This window comes from Eschrichtius robustus, chromosome 2 (assembly GCF_028021215.1).
Source record: "Eschrichtius robustus isolate mEscRob2 chromosome 2, mEscRob2.pri, whole genome shotgun sequence".
Lineage (NCBI taxonomy): Eukaryota > Metazoa > Chordata > Mammalia > Artiodactyla > Eschrichtiidae > Eschrichtius > Eschrichtius robustus.
The window spans coordinates 132,676,661-132,700,507 of record NC_090825.1 but is presented as its reverse complement, the minus strand read 5'-3'; the positions used below and the strand labels follow the sequence as shown (position 1 = coordinate 132,700,507).

The 23,847-nt window shown below is 40.3% G+C and overlaps 1 protein-coding gene across 1 annotated transcript in view; it reads right to left on the bottom strand.

Moving 5' to 3' along the window:
• Positions 1-23,847, bottom strand: part of SGCD (sarcoglycan delta) — a 414,336-nt gene that overhangs the window by 104,708 nt on the left and 285,781 nt on the right. The window contains exon 6 of the mRNA XM_068536277.1: positions 3,205-3,277. Within this exon, the coding sequence (XP_068392378.1) occupies positions 3,205-3,277 (73 nt within the window). The remainder of the gene's footprint in view (positions 1-3,204; positions 3,278-23,847) is intronic.

The window sequence follows — 23,847 nt, the reverse complement described above, 5'->3', positions numbered from 1 at the left end:
CAAGGATCTACTGTACAGCACAGGGAACCCTACTCAATGTTCTGTAATAACCTATATGGGAAAAGAATCTGAAAAAAACACTTGCGAAACAGCTCCTTATAGACAATGAAATGGAAAATCAGGTCACCACCCTTGTTATAATTGAAGGTAGAGTAAAAGCATATCAGCACAGCCGCTGATGAAGAATTCTTTTATGAAGACCTTCTGGCTTCTTGCTTTTTTGTGGTTCCTTCCAAGCTTTTAGTGATATTTAGGGGAACAGAGTTGGCTGTCTGTGTACATTGGTCCATATAACCCTCTTCATTTCCTTTACAATTGTCATGGCATACATCTGGGAAATAGGATTTCATAGTCCATTTCCCATTCTGGTAGGATCAGAATCCTACAAGGAAACTTCACAGTTGAAAAGAATGCTTAGAGCAAGGTAGTCATTCAAAGGTAGTCTCTGTTCTTACAGAAAATACCTATGTCAAACTGAATGGCCTATTTCCAGTCTCAGATCAGGCACAGCCTGAGATCAGGCATTTTTTCCATTTGTCTTACATAGACTTTGGGGGAAAAAAAACTGTGTGAACAAGTGAACATTTAAAATATTCAGATTTTAAGATCATGAATTTATTCAAATCCAGTTTCTATTCAAAGTTAGTTTTTCTTATTTAGAGGGATGGCGGTAGTGCCTGGTATATTTTTAAGTATAGTCTTGAATCTAGAGCCACACGTCATGATTTCAGAATCGCCCTGCAGCAGCAGAGTCTACAAATACGCCCAAGTTGGGTGTTGGGCGCAGACCTTACCAACACTCCTTATTTGTCTGGAGAGAAACAACCCTCTTTTGTGATTTTCAGCTCAACCCTGGATTATTTACAAACCTCTTAAGCAAACACTGCAAATATAGTAACTATAGTAACTCTAATAAGAAAAGCAGTGAACCAAAACGCTCACAGAGAGGAAGCTACCATTTCTTTAGCTGGGAGCTGAGATCTTCCAGGAAGAAACGTCAGAGACCCAAAATTTGCTTCTCATTAACAAACAAGCAAACAGAAAACAACAATAGAACAAACAAAAAAAACCCTCCAGCAGCCAAGAAAGGGGTTTGAGGAAACAAAAATTATCCCAAAAGAGAAGGTCTCTAAAATAGATGTTATTTGTCTCATGTTTGATTGATTGAGTAGCTGAGGGACATGGATGGATATTTAAGTTTTACTTGTTTATCTGAGAAGTCAGTCTAAGAATAAATAAAGGAAGCACAAAAAGACTTCAGTATCTAATTCTTAAGCTGGTCTTTTGTTTGCCCCTGTTCAGATTGTGTTGATGCGTAATAGCCTGAATTGAGTCAGGAGCCTAGAATGTGATCACTTGGCTTCTCCATCCCTCTGGAACTTTTTTTTTAATGGTGCTTTGTGGCAGAACCTCTGACCAAAAAACCATTTTTTTTTTTTTTTTTTAGATTCCATATATATGTGTTAGCATACAGTATTTGTTTTTCTCTTTCTGACTTACTTCACTCTGTATGACAGACTCTAGGTCCATCCACCTCACTACAAATAACTCAATTTCATTTCTTTTTATGGCTCAGTAATATTCCATTGTATATATGTGCCACATCTTCTTTATCCATTCATCTGTCGATGGACACTTAGGTTGCTTCCATGTCCTGGCTATTGTAAACAGAGCTGCAATGAACATTGTAGTACATGATAGAGTTCAGCTCCTTTTAGACATCACTTATCTTTGGGCTGATCAGCACAAATCATTCACTAGTTCTGTAAAAAACAACCCCCCCCCTCCCCCACAAATAAAAACCCCTGCTCCTAAAGAAGACTGTGAAAAGACAGGGAACCGGGCCAACCATTAGCTTGCTTGAAAGAGTTCTTACATCATAGCCACAAGGATTCAGTGCATTCTCAGAGAATGAGCTCTCTCAGGGTCCTAAAATGCACATTTCCTTGGGTGGATTTGCTTAAAAGATTCCAGCTTTAGCACATTAATATGAAACCCAGGATCTAAATGACAGAGAGTCACGCAACTCCTGGCCTCTGGAAGACCTGGTGAAAATGGTTACTCCAGTAACATGTAAAACGTCACAATGTGGTATGTAATTTTAAAAATATAGCCCACTGTATACGGGATTTTGCTAAGAAAAGGTTCTCACTCCCCACTGATTATCCTCTTCCTTTGGCCCGATTTATTTCCCTATATTCATAAAGACTTACAGGCCTGGCAGGAATGCTACGGTTTTGTAATGAGGTGATATATTCTCCACTTACTGAGGACATGTTTCCGTTTAGGGAAATGCAAGGTCCAACGTGGCTGCTGCTGTTTTCGCAAAACAGAGATCTCGGGACTGGTTGTGAAAGAGAAGGTATGACGTGTGCAACACAGGTGCGTTGGCTTACAGTTGACATCTTTATGCAAGAGTTATTCAGGGCTATTTATGAGGATTTATGATTGGTCTTAATTAAAAGAACTGTGAGAAATGAAGAAAGCCAATATTCACTGAATTCTTCATGGCTCTAATTCCATAGTGAAAATTAAAGTTATATTTGTATCATCATACCATTTTATATGTGTTTCATTTGGAGGGCTGGGGATAGTTCTTTGGTGGCAGGGATGGTTTTTAGGCTATATCTCTGTCTATTTGTCCGTTGGTATGTCTACTGTTCCTTTTTGCTTTCCATAAGTTGTTGGTGGTAAGTACATGGCATCGCAGAGCCCTTTTCTGCTAAAAGCAGCATGCTTATGGATATCTGATTAACACCAGTACACGGGATACCCACAGAAAGTAGTTCTAGCACCGTATCATTCCAGAAAATGGGGAGCTTGTTAGATAGAAAAAAAGTATTGTATTTACAGTTCAGCTTCTTTTAAACACCACTTTTCTTTGGGCTGATCAGCACCAATTACTGATTAGTTCTCTAACTGGAGAGGATTTTGGTACCACAAAATACATCAGGAAATACACACCGCAAATGAATGAATCCTAAATCTCACAACTTCAAGACTGGCAACCACTTCCTCCAAACTTTCAACGTTAAGTCCTCAGAGAAAATTTTCTCTTAGTTGGAGCTTATCTTCACATCCTTTCTCATCTCTCCCAGTTCATATACTCATGATACTGTTACATCATAGATATTGAAAATCAACCAGTTGCACAAAGAGAGCAAAGAGCCACTTAATCAATGCAAACCATACTCAGAAGTTTACCTTAGTTCCTTGAAGGGATCTGCCCTGACATTAGGTGTCTCTATAGATTTAGGGAACACTGTGCCCTCTGCTCCTGTAAACAAAAGAAAAAAGCAAACAGAGGTTGGAGAGTTGGATGTGTCACTGGGAGGCACAGTCAGCATAATGAATGCAGCTAAATGCAGCGAATCCTCTATACAACCCAATACACAGCTATTCTGCCCCTGGCTCTAGGGCAGTTCTCCGTGCTAGGAGGGCATTCAATCAACTTATGCAAACAGCCTTTGAAAAAACAAGGAACTCTTTTGAATGTGTTCTTGCTGAGATCAGAGTGAGGCCATGAGGCAAATTCCATGTTGGCTTAAAAAAAAAAAAAAAAAAAAAAAGATGCCTAGAAATGGCATGGTCTGACTCATGTCTCTCATAAACTATTAACAGTCACCCAACTGGAAGTGCTTTGAAAACCAGCAGCTGAAATTCTGTTACTGCAGCATGGGGCACAAATCACATAACACATACAACATCTAAGAAATGGGTTAGATGGTAGAGAATACTGTAAGACTGTAAGGTATTTGCCTAAGGACAATTAAGCCAAAGTTTTTCAGTAAATCAAGTTTTACACGATAATCTTGAAAACTTAGAACACTATGAGGGATCATTTGAAGTTCAGTGCTTTTACAATTTGAGTATTAACATTGATCCCCGACCCAATCTACACATTTAGCTCTTGACTTTGCTATAAGCTTTTATCTTTATAACTTGTCAACATCAGCTGAACCTTTCCAGCCGTAAAGATTGTGATTATCTAATTTGTCTGCTCCCAAAGTGTCTTCAAATCATTTAAGCCTCAGTTTATCACAGACAATTGCACTGGATATTTGTTTTTCAATTAAACTTAGCCAGGCAGTATCCTGAAGTAAAGGTGTTTATTTTTATATGCTCAGTGTGCTTCTCTGAGGCTGTAAGAAGGGACGGAATAATATCTTGCATTCATGTGTGAATTTCTAGAATCCTCTTGCATTGTTATAATGTCTAGAAATCCTCTACTAACCACTGTTATTCCAAATCCAGGTTTCTCCCAACATACTAATGACTCTAGGAAAATGAACTGATTTCCTGGCTTTTGTAGCAACTATGGAAATATTTAATCTTTTTGATATGAGTAATAGACCACTGTAAGTAAAATCAGAATTTTTTTTCTGCCTTAGAATAATATATGGTCACTAAAAGAATATTCTGGTGAATAATAACTATTATTCTCAGCTAACGTTTTTGAGTGACTACCACATTGCTGGATACCATCATAGATACATCTCATTTATTCCCTGCAACAACCCCATAAAACTGACAGTTCCAGTTGGCATAGAGACGCTCCACGTGGGGACCTTTAAGATCTTTCTCTGCCCGTAGACATTTCTACTTTCCAAGATCCCAAATCACATCATTTCAAATATACAGGTACATTTCAAAATGTACCCATAGCCCCATTAAATACATTTTTTGGTGTAAATTTTGTAAGAATGTTCACTGTTTTATTAAGTATATATTATTTATTTTGCTCTAGTGGTTGAAACTTTACTGTGTTCTTGATAACTGTGATGGTTAGTTGTATGTGTCATCTTGACAGGATCAAAAGGTGCCCAGGGCTTCCCTGGTGGTGCGGTGGTTGAGAATCTGCCTGCCAATGCAGGGGACACGGGCTCGAGCCCTGGTCTGGGTGGATCCCACATGCCGCGGAGCAGCTGGGCCCGTGAGCCACAATTACTGAGCCTGCGCGTCTGGAGCCTGTGCTCCGCAACAAGAGAGGCCGCGATAGTGAGAGGCCCGCGCACCGCGATGAAGAGTGGCCCCCACTTGCCGCAACTAGAGGAAGCCCTCGCACAGAAACGAAGACCCAGCACAGCCATAAATAAATAAATTAATTAATTAAAAAAAAAAAAAAAAAAGGTGCCCAGATATTTGGCTAAACATTATTTCTGGATGTGTCTGTGAGGGTGTTTCCAGATGAGATTAGCATTTGAATAGGTGTGCTGAATAAAGCAGTCTGCTCTCTCCAATGGAAGTGGGCATCATCCTATCAGATGAGGGCCTGAATACAACAAAAAAGTGGAGGAAGGAAGTATTCCTCCCTTCCTGCCTCACCCTGTGAGCTGGGACATTGATCTTTTCCTGCTGTCTGTGGTCCTGGTTCTCAGGCCTGCAGACCTAGACTGGAATCAACACCATTGACTCCCCTTGTTTTCAGGCATTTGGACTCAGACTAAATTACACCACTGGCCTTCCTAAGTCCCCATTTAACAGACAGCTGAGTGTGGGATTTCTCAGCCTCTATAATTGTGTGAGCCAATTTCTTACAATAAATCTCTTTCTCTGTATAGACCTTATTGGTTCGGCTTCTCTGGAGAACTCTGACTAATACAGTAACTGAGTAAGAATGGGGTGGATTACAAATTATAATGTAGCTTTTGTTACATATGTATTACATTTGGTTTTGCAGAATGTCCATTTCCCCTCTCCAACATTTTTGGGATCCTTTGAGGAGCACCTAGGTCAAAGGCACTGTGGAGGCTGCCACATGGATAAAACAGGCTTGCAGAAGCCACAGGACAGTGACTGACACATCGGAAGGTGGCTCTAAGCTGTGTGAAACCCAAGACCATGCCCTCAGCCATCTCTCAGTGCCATCTTGTCTGTCACTGAACAACTCCCTTCTGCTGCTACTGTAGTTAACAGGGACTTCTCTTTGACATTCTTAGAGATGCTTGGTTCTTAGCCATTTGAGCTCTATTTAAGACTATCCATATCTACATATTTAAAGGAACAATTATATATCTCAATAAGGAGAGGAGAGTTATTTCTGTTTATTTACATTGTCTCTACTCCCTAGTGTCAGCTCAAATCTCCTCTACCTCTACCGAGAATTCCATGAAAGCTGCAACAGAAAGAGCATTACCTCTTTCCAAATCAGCCATAATTGTTTGACTCACCTATATGGCAATGAGTATGGCCCATGGACAGCTTTCATTATTTGAATTGTTTCTAGAATGCTGTAACACTTAATGTTTCACCTCTTTCTCATGCCCACTCTTTCCATCATTTTATAAGATCTTTGAAGTCAAAGAAGATCTATTTTGCAACTTTGGTGACTGTACCAAGTAGGTGCACACAGTAGGACATAGATTACACTTATTCAGACCAGTTGTCCAAAAATGAGGAATGGCCGGCTCTTATGAAAAATGAACCTCAAAAGCTCGGGCCATTTTCTTTATCCCATCCAAACTCTGTACTGAGCCTGTTTCTTTATTTGTCAGATACAATGACAAAACTTCATCTGCTACTTTACTTCTTACTTCTGGCTATACTAGGCTCAAGAGGGAACTGCTCTACTGCAGCAGGGGGCACTGAGCTCTGCCACCCTTTGAAAGCAAGGCCAAAGGGGAAAAAGGGTGACAATAAAGTCATCCAGCACGTTACAGATGCTCACTATCTGTGTTTGTGCAAAGAACATGGTCTCCTTTGAACACCTGAGCTTGGATCCTCAGCTCTCTGACCTGCAAGCGCATTTGCTGTGCTCCTGGCTAGGAGTGCGTCTTGCTCTCTGTCCTATCCTCGTTGTCTAGCACAGCGCAGGCACTCAACAAGTACTTGTAAGATGACTACGTACACTCATTAGGCACTGAGCACACACTATTTGGGATTTACCTCACAGACATTCATCTTATCTCTTCAACTAGATAGTAAGCTCTGTGTGGGCAGGGGCAAGGTCTTATATAGAATATAACCAGATTCGACTTTAGGTTCCCAAGACTCCTCCTGGACTCAATTCAACTAGTACTACCACTTCTATGGGAGTACTAATTTACTGCTATAAAACTCCTCATACCTCACATATTAAATGAATGTCTAAAATCACACCCGGGTGCATTTTAACTATACCACTAAAATAAAGGAGTATGCTTATAAAGGAATGCTATTTGGGCTGAATAGAAATATCTCTTTAAAGTAGAATAAGATCAGAAGGTTTGTGTTCTCTTTCCCAAACCAAGGAACCTGCTTATCCTATAGATAAGAGAACTGGGGCTAAAGACATGTGGGGCTCATGGTCCTATGGCCAGTGGGCACTAGAGCTGAGATTCACATCCGGGCATCTGACTAAAGAACCCACATTTAGCCCCAGCGCCCTAGTGCCTTGTTTTCTCAGTGCCAGGCCAATGTGGCACTCATTAAATGGCAAGCGAGCAAAATCCAGAGGGGATGGGCTCTGACAGGTGGAGGAGATGGGTAACTGACAGGCTCTGATTGTGGATGAAAGTGAAGGGCAAGACACTCATGCTCCTTTAGCTTCCATCATCCAACCAGATGCCCTTTGATTTTTTGCTGGACTTCGGCCATAGGGGTCCACATGTCCCATACATACTGGAGGACAGACACATGCATGTGACTTCTCAGGGGAACTTATCAAAATCTCTCAGTAGCTGAGTGACCTTGGACATGAATCTCTCTGACGCTCAGTTTCCTTCTCTGAAAGAAAGAGATATGGGTAGTACCCTCATCTCCCAGGGATCTTGGAGACTAAATGAGATCTCTGGTACATAGCAATCATCAAATGACAATTAATAAAATACTACTACTAGTACTAAAATGTTCATGAACCCTATTCTTTCCTCCTCTTATTTGGGTCCTCTATGACTCTTAAAAAATAACATTTTAAAAGCACTTACTACAAAGTAGAAACTATTGAAACTGTCTTCATTTGATCATGAGAATAACCCTGTGAGGGAGGGACTATTAATTTCTGTTATTACGGTTGTGGAATGTGAGATTCACAGAAGTCAAGAAATTTTTCTATGGTCACACAGTGAAGAGGGGGAGCCAGGATTTGAACTAAAGCATTTCAGCTCTGAAACTGATGCCCTTGACCCTACTCTAGACCCTCATTCAGCAGATTAAGTAACTCTCTACTTGCTCAGATTTTTATGAAACATGAACGAATACCCATGTTCATAGTCTCAAGTAACACCTGCTAAATCCCCTATCACTCCTCTTCTAAAAATAATTCCCATGTGCAATGAAATGAGATATTAATACATTTCAAGAAGACCATTTCTTTCCAAGTCCTAACAGATTTCTGATTTCCACACCATTTTTCACTTTCCCAAAAGCTGCAGAGTGGACAATCATCCATCAGGATGAATTCCCCCATCCCATCCTCTATCCATTCTTAGATAATAAATTATTCTCAATTTTATTATTTCAAAAAGGTTTCTATTAAAGCCATGCCTACTGATTCCTTCTTTTGACACGATCTAATTTACTGGCAATAAATGTTCATAAACAGGTGGGGTGAAAAAATCCATAAAGCCATTTCAGCTTTATTTTAAGTTCCATTTAATGTCCCTCAGAAATGATTTCATCAATGTGTTTCCATTAGCTGGTTCTCTGCCCAGTAACTTAATTCCACACAATCAATCAGGAACTTATAAAGCGTGTGACAGGATCTTTCTAAAGTGTTTTGAATCATCATAAAGATCAGCTCAATGGCTCTTTTTTCCTACTAGCACAGGTAGGAAGTAAACTCGTCAAAAAAATCTCTAATGCACTTTGTTGCCATAGTAACAAAAAAGCCAGCTTCTCCTCTCTAGAAAGTATGCTCAAGTTCAGAGGTTAGTTTGGTCATGCTTTTCCCTCAGAGTGTCCTGGATGTCAAGAGCCCTGAAATCCAGTCCTATCTCTGTGATGTTGGGCAAATCACATAACTCTCTCTGGCCCTTGATTTCCTTCACTGTAAAATGAGGGATGGGATGAGAAGTGTCAGAGCTAAAGTGTTTTCTCCCCAAATTTAAAATTTCATAAGGTAACAATCTAATCTAAACAGAATACTATCTTTAGCCACCTCCATTCCCTACCAGGAAAACAGAGCAACCCTGGGATATCAAAGGAAAATGTTAAAAATGTTCTCAGTGTTTAAGGAAGAAGCAAATAAAAGCAGACAGACGTTTGTCCAATTCAAACTACAATTAACTGGTAGAAATAATCACCAGAAAATAAACCTCATAAGAGAAAAAATGGGAAGAACAAAATTTACTGTAGATGAGAATAACTAAAAAACCCAAAAACCTGGTTTGTAACTCTTCATTGATCTGGGGAAATTCAATTGTATAAAAATAAGAAACATTAAAGTGCCTAAATCTGCACCTGTTGAAAATAGCCATGGACTAAATACTGGAAGAAAAATTTAGATCTGCAAATTATGATACAGGAAAATTGGACTTGAGAGAAACATAAGACACAAAAGAAAAAATTACCGTGATAGAAGTTATAATTAGTAACACTGGAGTTTAAGAAATTTATGATAAATCAAATCTTTGTTGTACACAGAAAAGAACTACTCTTACAGACACTAATTTCAAGAAAAGCTTTTAAAAAGGGCAGACATGGTTTAAGAGTACTGTTTAGAAAATTGATGAAGGAATTAAACTAGCTTAATGGAGTTTGCTCTGGTAAATTCTTTCTAGACATACATTCATTAACATGGGCATAATTATGATGAATGCTTTTATATAAATGAAAATAGACTAAAAATCATCTTTGGGTTAAAACCATGGAGCTAAAATGTTTAACAGGTTCCATACGTGAGTTAAAATATCTGATGACCACTGTTTGAAGTCAACGTTCTAAGTTTTCCAATTCCTGTTGCTTGGGTAGATATATCCTGAATGACAGTCCTTAATTACAACCATATTTTATTTGATAAGGCTCTATTTTCATACCAATATTAGATTATAAAACAGAGAAAGGATGTCAATCTAAAAAATGGTGATAAGAAAATGGGAGAAGGAAGCACATAGAAGCAACCTAAGTGCCCATCAACAGATGAATGGATAAAGAAGATGTGGCACATATATACAATGGAATATTACTCTGCCATAAAAAGAAACGAAATTGAGTTATTTGTAGTGAGGTGGATGGACCTAGAGTTTGTCATATAGAGTGAAGTAAGTCAGAAAGAGAAAAACAAATACTGTATGCTAACACATATATATGGAATCTAAAAAAAAAAAATTGGTTCTGAAGAACCTAGGGGCAGGACAGGAATAAAGACGCAGATGTAGAGAATGGACTTGAGGACACAAGGAGGGGTAAGGGTAAGCTGGGACGAAGTGAGAGAGTAGCATTGACATATATACACTACCAAATGTAAAATAGCTAGTGGGAAGCAGCTGCATGGCACAGGGAGATCAGCTCGGTGCTTTGTGACCACCTAGAGGGGTGGGATGGGGAGGGTGGGAGGGAGACGCAAGAGGGAGGGGATGTGGGGATATACGTATACGTATAGCTGATTCACTTTGTTATACAGCAGAAACTAACACAACAATGTAAAGCAATTATACTTCAACAAAGATGTTAAAGAAAAGAAAATGGGAGAAAGAATGATTCAATTTCCTGAAATATCAGAGAACTGGGAAACCAAAGACCTGAGTTTTAGCGCTGATTTTACATAAGCTTATAGCTGACTGTTGGCCATTTGCCCTCAGGTCTTATTTCCTCATTTGTTGTACAAAGTGGGGGTGGGGATTAGATGGTCCATGAGGCCACCTCCAGCCCTGATGTTTTAGGAACCTCCAGATAACCTGGTTGGATGAACCCAATGGACCAGGAGAGGAGCATGGTAGGTTTGATAAACCCAAAGTTAAATGTATTTAACAAATACATACTGAGCAGGGGACTGTAGAGGTGAACCAGAGAGACATGGAGCTTATAGACCAGTAGACTGTAGTACTCTCCAGTAGGGTACACTGGCTAGTTCAAAGAATCAGTAATTAAATAAACTCAGAAATAACATACAATAGTGACAAATGGTGATATGGACTTGAAAGGAAAATCAAACATGTCTTTGAAAGTATAAAACTTGGGGTCATAGATTGGTCTGTCAGGTATGTTTCCCTGAAAAAGTGAAGTTTTGCTGATATTTGTTAAGTGATTAGGAACAACCTAGTTAAGAGGGGGAAGGAACGGTAGAAGAGATTATGCAAATGTGGCAGGGTTGGGAAGCTGAGGTCAGTAAAGAAGATTGGTGTGGCCAGACCATATTTAGCAAGGGCGAGCAGTGTGGGATGAGACTGGAGAGGTGGGTTGGCCCAGGTAATGCAGAGCGACAGTGAAGGTTTTTTTCTTTTTTGCCCGTGCCACACGGCAGGCGGGATCTTAGTTCCCTCACCAGGGATCAAACCCACGCCCCCTGCAGTGGAAGAACGGAGTCGTACCCACTGGACTCCCAGGGAAGTTCCACAGTGAGGGTATTAAGCAGACCCGAGCAAACTGGCATTTTTCAAAGATTACTGTGGCTGCATGTTATGGTCTGCATATTTGTGTCCCCCTAAAAGTCACATGCTCCAACTGTAACCTTCACCAGAAGTAAACCATGCTGGTGCCCTGATCTCAGACCTCCCAGTCTCCAGAAGAGTGAGAAATAAATGTCTGCTGTTTAAGCTACCCAGTCTGTGGTATCTGTTACAGCAGCCTGAGCTGTCTGAGACACTGTATCGTGGAAAAGACACTTGAAGAGGGCAAAGGTAAATGAGGCGAAGCAGAGGAGACATGATGACAGCTTGGACTAAAGAACTGGCAGCCAGGACGGAGAAGTGCAGGTGGGTTAGGAAATATGTTAAGAGGAAAACCAATGGGATCTAGTGATGTGCTGGACAAGAGGGAGACAGAGAATGACCACAGGGCCCATGGGAAGATCTGAAATTGAGGTCAAAGCCAAGTGATTAACACCCAAAGCCAGCTGTGCCCACGGCAACCTTACACTTCTCCAATAAAATCTAGCTTCGTTGACATTTGATATTTTAATTTCAGTTGAAATTGCCTTTACTTAATACAAGAAGCCACTATGAATCCAGCTATATTTTTCCTGTGAAGGTACAGGCAACATGACAAAGAAAATTTTTAAGTCTCTCACAGTGTTTACAAGCATTTTTAAAAAACACTATGAATAATGTAATAATTCTTTGAATAATGAACATTGTCTTCTGTGAAAGATAATTTTCTGGTTACTCCAATGTTTCAGCTGAACACAGTTCATATGTCTCCTATTGCTTAAAATCTTTCTAAAGTATATGAGGTAATGATTTTTGCCTCTGTAAGTCTAGGCTCCTGACATGGTTACACTTTGATACTTAAACATTCTATGATATCTGAGTGAGACCCATTTTCTTGAAAACTAATCTCCTCTACAGCACATTATCCAAGGTAGGTATAAGTGAATTGTGAGAGAAATGATCACAGAAAATTCCTCAGAATTTTCCACAGAAACAGTGCTTTTGGATTTAACTCCTAATGTGAACTTCTGACTTTCTCTTAATACTCTTATGCAGTGAACAATTCTTTTCAAGGAGGGAGTTGGGTTATGTTTAATCAACAGTTTAAAGTGAACTGAGTAATCAGTGAGGTTGCAGAGGTTCCACTTATTTCAGGATTAACCACTTTGAAGGGGGCTGTCAATTTCTGAAAGCCATCCCCACACATGAGCAACAGACAGATGCAAGACAGTAACTTTGATTGGAAAAAGTCACTTGAAGTAACTTAATCCCCTTGTGTCTCCCTGGCTGCTGGTGGCATTCAATAAACTGTTAACGCAAAACATTTGTAGTCATTACAAGTTGTTTCTAGGATACGTATGAAATATTTTCTTTTTAGGAACTAGGACAGATTCGCCTAACCTCAAAGTACAGATAATTCATTCAACAAATATTTATGGAGGGCCTACTCCATAAATGGGTTGGTGGGGAAAACAGGTTCAGACGTTCCTCCTTAAGGGATCAAAAAACATAAAATCTACAGCCATTCCAAGTGTTAGAATATTTGTTGTCTATAAATATTTAACAATTACCTACTATGTGCATGGCACAATGCTAAGGCAATATTCAGTGTGAAGCTCTGATCTCTGCCCTTATGTAGGTTTCTTATAGCTAGACAGAAAGATATTCGAGAACAAATTTAAATTGAGTTTTGATAAAAATTATCATAAACCATGTGTTCTCCATGAGGGTACTGTAGCCCCCAAAGGTACAAAAATTGGTCTTGGAGGGCAGAATAAATCTTAATCCATTCATGTATAAAGCACAAATACACATAAATAGATATACAGTATCTATGACACTAAAATTCCATTGGATGGGTGCAATTAGGGAGAAAAAGGACTGAAATGATTCCTTAGAAGAGTGATACTGGAAAAAAGGGTGAGGAACACTGATGTAAATACTCGGAAGTAGGACACGGAGCTGACGGAGCATCGAGTGGGAGGCTTGCCATAGTATGGAAGGATCTGCGAAGGCTTCCTGGGGAAACGAAGAAAGAAGAGGAATTAGGCAGGCAGAGAGACAGCTGAGGTGGAGGCGGGTGGACAGAGCACATCTGGAAGGAGGACATGTACGAAGGCCCGGAGACAAGAGGGAGGATGCCGCTTTCAAGGAATAATGATAACATCAGCGTAGCCTGAGTGGGCGGAGCAAGACGGTGGTAAAATGAGATTGATGAGGGCGAGGGGCAAGGTCATGTAGGGCATGTAGGCCGTGTTACAATTTGAGAGGAGTTTTTACAGTTGGATAGCTGATATTCTATCTAAGATACTGTTAGACAGAAGGAATCTGGTTGCTTTCTGCTGTTGCTGACCTGCTGTGACAGCTCTGGACAGCCTACATCCAGAATTATTATTACGTAATAAAAATAAACTTCTGATTTGTTTAAGCCACTGCTTGTTGAGTGTCTGTAATTCCAATAGCTATAGGGCCTGACTACAGGCATACCTCATTTTACCGTGCTTTACTTTATTGAGCTTCACCGATATTACATTTTCCACAAATTGAAGGTTTGTAGCAGCCCTCTGTTGAGCAAGTCTATTGTTGGTGCTGTTTGTCTAACGGCATTTGCTCACTTCGTGTCTCTGTGTCACATTTTGGTAATTCTCACAACATTCCTCACTTTTTCATTATTATTATGTTTGTTATGGTGATCTGTGTTCAGTGATTTTTGATGTTACTATTATCAATGTTTAGGAGCTCCACAAACCATGCCCATATAAGATGGCGAACTCAACTGTTAAATGTTATGTGTGTTCTGACTGCTCCACCGACCGGCTGTTCCCTTGTCTCTCTCTCTCTCCTTGGGCCTCCATAATTCCTGAGATACAAAAGTATTGAAATTAGGGCAATTAATAGCCCCACAATGGCCTCTAAGGGTTTAAGTGAAAGGAAGAGTTGCCCATCTCTTACTTTAAATCAAAAGCTAGAAATGATTAAGCTTAGTGAGGAAGGCAAGTCAAAAGCCAAGACAGGCTGAAAGCTGGGCCTCTTGTGTCAAACTGTTAGCCAAGTTGTGAATGCAAGGGAAAAATTACTGAAGGAAATTAAAAATGTTACTCTAGTGAACACGCGAATGATAAGAAAGTTAAACAGCCTTATTGCTGATATGGAGAAAGTTCTAGTGTTTTGGAGAGAAGACCAAAGCAGTCACAACATTCCCTTAAACCAAAGACTATTCCAGAGCAAGGCCCTAATTCTCTTCAATTCTATGAAGGCTGAGAGAGGTGATGAAGTTGGAGAAGAAAAGTTTGAAGCTAGCAGAGGTTGGTTCATGAGGTTTAAGGAAAGAAGCCATCTCCACAACATAGAAGTGCAAGGTGAAGCAGCAAGTGCTGATGTAGAAACTGCAGCAAGTTATCCAGAAGATCTAGCTAAGATAATTCATGAAGGTGGCTACATTAGATGACAGATTTTCAGTGTAAATGAAACAGCCTTATATTGGAAGATGCTATCTAGGACTTTCACAGCTGGAGAGGAGAAGTCAACGCCTGACTTCGAAGCTTAAGGGACAGGCTGACTCTCTTAGGGGTAAATGCAGCTGGTGACTTTAAGCTGAAGCCATTGCTCATTTCTCATTCTTAAAATTTTAGGGCTCTTAAGAATTATGCTAAATCTACTCTGCTTGTGTTCTATAAATGGAACAACAAAGCCTGGATGACAGTATATCTGTTTACAACATGGTGTACTGAATATTTTAAGTTCACTCGTGAGACTTACTCCTCAGAAAAAAATATTCCTTTCAAAATATTACTGCTTATTGACAATGCACCTGGTCACCCAAGAGCTCTGATGAAGATGTACAATGAGATTTATCTTGTTTTCATGCCTGCTGACACAACATCCCTTCTGTGGCCCCTGGAACAAGGAGTAATTTCGACTTTCAAGTCTTATCACTTAAGAAATACATTTCATAAGGCTATAGCTGCCATAGATAGTGATTCCTCTGATGGATCTGAGCAAAGTAAACTGAAAACCTCTGGAAAGAATTTACCATTCTAGATGCCATTAAGAACATTCATGGTTCATGGGAAGAGGTCAAAATATCAGTATTAACAGGAATTTGGAAGAAGTTGATTCTAACTCTCATGGATGAAGGGTTCAAGACTTCAGTGGAGGGAGTCACTGCAGATGTAGAGGAAATATTAAGAGAACCAGAATTAGAAGTGGAGCTGGAAGACGTGACTGAATTGCTGCAATCTCATGATAAAACTTTAATGGATGAGGAGTTGCTTCTTATGGATGAGCAAAGAAAGTGGTTTCTTGAGATGGGATCTGCTCCTGGTGAAGATGCTGTGAAGATGGTTGAAATGACAACAGAGGATTTAGAATATTACACAAACTTAGTTGATAAAGCAGTGGCAGGATTTTAGAGGATTGACCCCAATTTTGAAAAAGTTCTACTGTGGATAACATGCTATCAAACAGCACTGCATGCTACAGAGAAATCCTTCACGAAAGGAAGAGTCCATTGATGAGGCACACTTCACTGTTGTCTTATTTTAAGAAATCGCCTCAGCCACGCCAGCCTTCAGCCACCACCACCCCGATGAGCCAGAGGGTCTTGCCTCAATGTTGATTGATGGCTACTATCAGGAGAAAGACTACGACTCAATGAAGGCTCAGATGATGGTCAGCATTTTTTTTTAGCAATAAAGTATTTTTAAAATTTAGGTAAGTATACTGTTTTTTGTTGACATAGTAATGCTATTGCACACTTAAAAGACTACAGTGTCCTGTAAACATAACTTTTATATGCACTGGGAAACAAAAAAATTCGTGTGACTTGCTTTATAGCAAGATTTGCTTTATTGTGGTGGTTTGGAACTGAACCCATACTATCTCCAAGGTATGCCAGTATACTGTGTAGAATGCATTATAGGAGGTCAAGAGCAAATGCATAGAAATCAGTTAGATGACTGTTTCAGTAGGTCGTGTGAGAAATGATGATGGCCTAGACTAAAGAACTTACAGTGAAAAAAATGGGAAGGATGAACGTGAGAGTGACTGAGGTGGTAGAATTAAAAGAACTTAGTGATATGAGGGGTGGATGAGTAAGAGATGTCCAGGTTTTGGTTGCAGGGGGTGGGGGGGACAAGTTTAATTTTGGCTCTGTTGAATTTAAGGTATCTATGGAGTTCCCAGATTAAGATGCTTATGGAGGCAACTGGATGTACAGGTATATTGCTCAGGGTAGAGTTCTAAACCACTGGTATATAAACTTAAAATCATTGGGATACAGATGACCATGGAAACCAAGAGAATATGTGAAATTATCCAAGAAATGGTTACAGTGATATCAACAGACAGCCAAGGTCAGAATTTTAAGGGATTCCGACATTTAAAGTTTGGGTATGGGAGGATAAGCCATCAAAGGAAACTGAAAAGAAGTGGCTAGAGAGACAGAAAGAAGAACAGAAATGGTGTAACATAGGAAGTCAGGAGTGACAAGTATTCCAAGAAGGTGGGAGGAGTTACGTACGTGCTTAATTGGTACTTAGAGTTAAGAAGAGGAATTAAAATGTCCATGGAATCTAGCAATATGGAGGTCATTTACATCATAGGAGCCATTCTATGAAGAGCTGGAGGTGGCCTCGTGGGCAGAGGAGAAAGTGGGATGTGGAGAAATGGTTATAGCAAGAGTTCCCACTTGGTGACAAGAGAAGTATAGTAAGACAGTTGAGTATTAGATATTGGATATTAGATATTGAAGACCCAGCTATGGTTAGTAACCAAAATTGATAGGGGCACCAGTCTTCTCAATGGCAGATCGATCGATCGATCTATCTATCTATCTATCTATCTATCTATCTATCTATCTATCTATCTATTATTATGTATTAGAAAAGATGATGTCGATGACAATGATAGAAGGCCAGAATGACAAAAAAAATCTTTGAATAATTTGAATCTTAACAATGGAGAAGAAGAAAATAAGACGTGTTTCCTTTCAAGTATTCTAACAGTGTAATTGAACCGACCATACCATCAAGGTGCACACTTTAAATAATTGTGTAGAATGTGAACCCGCAGAGCAATTTAAGATTCATGTACAAAAATATTCTGGTAAGATATGAAGAGACAAGTAGTTTAATTATACAAACTCTACTCTAGAAACCAACAGACCAGAACTCACGCTTGGTGTATCATTAAGCCAAAACTGGAAAAAATAAAAGGGAGCATCCAAGCAGCAAGCAACCTCATTTCAGTTTCTTATGACTACATTATTTTTGACAGTAAATAAAACCACACAATAAAACAAATAATCTCAACTCACTGGTTTTGTATTACATTGATGGAACACCAGAATAAAGCAACCTCTGAGTTAGGACAGTACATGAACAACAGAGCATCAGCAACAGGCTGAGAAGCCTTCTTGACATGAAATGCAGAGCTGGGCATAAGAGAGATTCCTTGGCTCTCAGAAATGACGTACTGTGTGTCCCATGAATGGGATGAATGTGGCATTCCACTCATAGTCACCTCCAGGTCTCTGTGGGACCGGTAGCCACAATCAGGCCAACAGTGAGGGGAGAAAGGGAGAGAACGGATATGAACTGTGTGACCAAGCTAAGGAAAGCCTGCCCTTCCACTTGGAAGTAAGGGTAAGAAAGGAGACTTGAACACACTGCTTCCTCTGTCCAGATCTCAGTTCTCAAGGGTCTCTCACAGTGTGAGACCAATCACGACTCAGAGAGTCAATGGATGCCTGTGAGATCTAAGAAAACAACGTGTACGTGATTTTAAGGGTTTCCTGGTCATTGAAAAAGAAGTAGAACACTTTGTTCCTGTTGCCAAGTGGATTGGGGGTGATGCTTTCCTATGGAGAAGGAAATTGAAACACTAACTGAGGACGATGAAGAAACACTGTCTAAAAAATAATTGGAGAAACTTATAGAGTCATTTTCAGGTGATGGAGAGGATGAGGAGTTGAAAAGCAAAACCAGGAAGTTGAAATCTTAATGAAAGTGCTGAACATCTGAAAGCATTAAAACATTTGACTGATTAAACTTCAGAATACAATCTTACTATGAAAGCAAGCCTCAAAATGGACACACTATACAGGTGACTCACATGGTAATTTTGACCATGTGACTTTAACCCATCCACTGACTTTATCACTAGTACGGCCAGCGTGTTACTTTATCAACACCCGTTTTCCCCTGCCAACAAAATACCAGTATTTCATGAAAGCAAAATGCCCAGCTAAATAATCACTTTCCCAGACTCCCTTGAAGCTAGGGGTGGCCATGACACGATTTTGTCTAATGAGATGTAGTAGAAGTCTACTAGGGTGGGGTATTGGGCAAGCTTTCTGTCCTAATAGGAAGGTACAGATGCAGCTGGTTCCACTCTTCTTTCTACCTGAATATCAACATCATATCTGGAGTTGTAAGAGCCATCTCCCTCCCGTGAGACGAAGACCAATAGAATTTCAGATATGTTGCCCCAGACCACTAAGCCACCAGCAACTGTCAAGTCCCTACTTATTATTTGTTTGAGGCACCTTATGAGGATCCTGTTACCCCTGTCTAAGGTTCAATACTATTTTACCCAAGACCGATGAGGGAGAAGCAAACTGACCCTTTGAGAGGGTCAGACTCTTCACCTAGATCTTTTTTTGCTATAAACCAAAGGACCAAAAGTTGGAAACCACTGTTACTGTACCTTCATACTATACTGAAGTATCTTTTCATGGATTGCTGCATGGGGTTGCATTCTCCCATTCCCTTGCCTTCACTCATGATGTTCTCAGCCAGAAAGTACTTTTCTTTCCTTTTCAGTGTATCACACCCTTTAAGACCCAGCTCAAATGCCATCTCCATGATGAAGCTTTCCCCGGTCCTCTCTCAGTTATCACTAATTTCTCCTTCTTTTGTGCTTCCATAATGCACACCTGATATCTGGGTTGAGCACTCATTTCCCTCTATCTTGTGAGATGGTTCATTGAGTGTGTTTTGCCCTCATTCTTTTTTTTTTTTTTTTTTTTAGTTTTTATTTATTTATTTATTTATTTATGGCTGTGTTGGGTCTTCGTTTCTGTGCGAGGGCTTTCTCTAGTTGTGGCAAGCGGGGCCCACTCTTCATCGCGGTGCGCGGGCCTCTCACTATCGTGGCCTCTCTTGTTGCAGAGCACAGGCTCCAGATGCGCAGGCTCAGTAATTGTGGCTCACGGGCCCAGCTGCTCCGCGGCATGTGGGATCTTCCCAGACCAGGGCTCGAACCCGTGTCCCCCGCATCGGCAGGCAGATTCTCAACCACTGCGCCACCAGGGAAGCCCCTGCCCTCATTCTAATGTCAGCTACTTAAAGTCAAGAACAATGTCCTGAGAGTCTTTGGCTTTTCTAGATAAGTGGCTACAAAAAATTTAAAGGTTTTGAATTTAATTTGCTTAAGCAGGAAAAGCTGCAGAATGAAAAAGAAGTTTTTGGAGGAAAGAGGTATGAGCTGGTCAGTATCAGCTATACTATACTGTGATAGCCTTACAGTTTTTTGTCCAGCAAAGGAAATGGCTACATGGTCTCAGTGGGACAGGCTGCTACTAGCTCTTCTTTCTATTGGCTCTCTCTTGTAACCTCTCTAATTTACTGCATTCAGTGCAACTTCCCAGAGCCCACCTGTGGCAGGTTTCTTGTCTGGTGTACACCCTGTAATGAGTTCCTGTTTCCTACAACAGGAAGCCCAACTTTTTAACATGACATGATCAGGCTTAACCCACCTCTTTAGCTTTGTCTGAGGCTTGATAATTTTTTTAAAGTATTGATTTATGTTTGCTATCCCCATATTTTTGTCTTCCCTACATTTCAAGCAGATAGCCAGGCTCTTTGCATAGCTTTGCTGTTTGTTTCCACAAAGTAAAATGTACTCTTTGTGGTATATAGTTTCATGAGTTTCGACAAATATATAGAGTCCTGTATCTACCACCATACGCAAATACAGCACAATCTCCTCACTCTAAATCCCTCTGGGCTCCCTTTTTGGAGGCAATCTCTCTCTCAAGCCCTAATGCCTGGCTTCCACTGTTCTTGGGCCCTGTAGTGGTACCTTTTTTAGGATGTCATATTAACGGAATTATTCAGTAGAGAGTTTGGGGTTTGGCTTTAACTTAGCAAAATGAATTTCAGTTTCATGATGGAAGGTTTTCAGTGGGTCAAAGGCAGAGCTGCCTTAAGGCAGCAGCTATTCCTGCCTTTTGCATAGGCCTAAACTTAGTAAGAGTGTGCTGGCTCTCTTACAGTGGGGGGAAAAGAGAGGAATGCCTTCGAAGGAAGCCAAGGGGGGGAGGCAGATTCTGCCCCTGATTTATAAGAACTGAGAGATCTAAGGGCCTTTGAAGGCCAGAGTCACCCCTAGGGAGGTGGCACACTCTCAGAAGGGACAGCGAGGTCATGTCCCTTGAAGGCAGGACCCCCTGCACAGGAGCCCAGAGCCTCAGCAAAGATTCCTCGACTTTCTCTATGATATGAAAGTTGAGAGCCGACATATTTTCAATGACTACACAGGCCAGGAAAATGAAAATATCAGAGGTGAACTTAATGGACCAAGGATTAGTAGGCTTGCCCATATTTTCTTGACACCATATATGCTTCTTCAACTCCTGAGCAACCCAGTAATGACAGAGATGGAATTTCCTACCAGACTATTGCAGGAATTCAGAGTCATGTTTAGAGAAGAAAAGTCTTATCAAGAGCTGACATCTATTAAGTGCTTACTCTTTGCCAGGCACTTTTCCAAACACTTCACTTGGATAAACTCATTTAATTCTCACTGTACCCCTATGAGGTACACGATATCACCTCCATATTTTTAGATAACAAAACTGAAGTGCAGAAAGGGTTCACAGAGGGTGAGTGTGGCAACCAGAATCTGAATTCAGACAAATCTGGCTGCAGAGCCCATGTTCGTAACTCCTTGCTGAACCTGTTACGCCTTCTATCGTGAGTTTGGTAATTAAGAGTCATACTCTCCAAATCTCCTCCTCCAGGAACAGACCACCCCAGAGCAAGTAATGTTCGGTTAGGCACATCCTACTCATCGCCACTTCTCTGCTGAAGGGTCATCTAGGTGATCCTCTTCGAAATGCTACCTGGCTACACCTGGCTAGTCAGTTGCTAGCTTGAGAACTGAAACTAAGCAACACAGAGGGCAAAGTCGGTGAGTGACAGACACAAGACAACGACAGCCAACATTGACTGAGAATTGAGAATCATGCTAAGTGCTTTTATGGATATAGTCTTTTTCATCTTCCTGGCAATCCTATGAGTTGGGAAATACAGGCAGGTTCAGTAATAACTCATGCACTGTTACAAAGCTACTTAGTAATAGAGCTGGGAGAAGAACTCAAGCAAACTAGTCTCCCAGCTCACATTTTTAACCATCAGACATAGATTTGGGGCTGGCAGCCATGTTGAAAGGTACACAAGAAGTAGCATCTCAATGAGAAAATGTGACAAAGCAGAGCAGAGAAAAAAGAGGTCATGTGGCCCCGAGGGGCAGAGGGAACACCTGCATTCTAGAAGCTTCCCTGCTGATTTCATAATACTTGACGGAATGTGGATAAGCAGCCTTAAGTGAGCGTAGCATCTTCAAAGAGAAAATACAACTGAGTAGGCAGTTCTTCAGTAAATGGAAGTGGAGGTTTTCCATTTCCTTTACTTTTTGACATTAAACCCAAGCCATGGCAACTGTAATAGTCTTGAGTTCCCATTTCCCTTTGCCTCCAATGTTTCATAACAGGCATCAAAACCTGGATTGCTATTCAACTTGGATTAGGGAATATAACTATGGAAAAAAGGGCAGTAAAAAAAATGAAGTTTCTTCTTCAACTGTGTCCATCATTGCAAATCTTCAAGACTTCGCAAGAAACAAAGTCTGGAGAAAGAACTTCAAAAGAAGACACCACATGTGCCAATGAGCAAGGGAAGAGCTGAATGGTGACAATGTCTTACTCTGTTTAACATTCCCTCACTCTCCTTTTGATATTAGAGCAATTATTTGCTTTGGGGAAACCAGCTAGGGCTGATAATCACATGTCCCTCCCCACCACCTCCAAACATACAGAAGGGAACGTGATCCAGGCTGACCAATCAGAATATCTGATTCCCCAGAAAGAGAGTTTGCTCTAAGAGCATGTGACCTAAGTAGGGCCAATCAGTTCTTTTCAAGGGTTGCTATGGCTGCCTAGACAACGGTGTTCCCGTCTCTTTCTTTCTGAGATGATGTCCACTATGGAGTTGCCTGAAGGAAACCTGTGCAGGGGGAGAGATGTTAAAAGCACCAGAGTCTGTCTTACCTGAAATTTTTAACTATCTACTGAGTGAGCACATTCCCATCTTTTGTATTTTTTAAAAAAATATATTTTAAGCCTGATTAATTTTGTTTTCTGTCACTTACAATTGGAAGCACCCTGAATAACGTGTAATCTTCCTCATGGGGTGGGGGAGTCAATGTCATGACTGTCCCTAACAAGCCACATCACTAAAGCAAGGAGAAGAACTATTCTCTGGAGCCCACAAACAAGTCTGTCTTTGGAGAGAGATCGTTATTCCTGTACGACTCCACTTCAAACACCTGCTCAATACAAAATGGAAATCCACAGGGCAACAAAGCCAGTCAATTTTCACTACCAGACAAGAGTTGTGAAAGCCAGTATGCTCGAAAGTGTCCTTCTGGTGTGACTTGGTATAAGATGCCTTTGAGGGCATTTAGCATCTCTCTCTATTTAACAAGCCAGGAGCCAGTGCATTTTGTGAGTTTTTTTTATAGCTTCTTCCTCTACTCCTATAAACAGTGCCAATGTCACACAGTAAGATAAAAGACAGTGTCTATGATGTCTAAATTAGTCAGTGCCAAAGAGTATATTCTTGGATGTTCAACTGATTTTCTTTTAAAGAAGAAAGGAAAAAAAAAAAAAAAAAGCAAGTGTCAAAACCCAAATCTGTAGAGCTTTATAGCTCGATTTGGGTATTTGCTAAGGGTATTGTGCACTGCTTTGTCAATCAAATGACAGTTAATCAATACTAATCTGATGCCAGCTGATTTTTCCTTTTACCTAAACAGTATTAAGGTATACTACCTATGAATATATTTTATCCCAGGCTGTAAATCTATATGCTTTAAAGTAAATACATTAGTATCTCTTTTTAAATGGAATGCACTGCATATACAAGGAAATAAAGATGAATTACCAAGTTGTCCTGAAAAATGCCTTTCTGATGCATTATGAAAATGTTTCAGATTTCAAGGCAATAGTAAATAGATCAGACATTTCCCATCATTTTATATTATGATCTATATCCCAGTC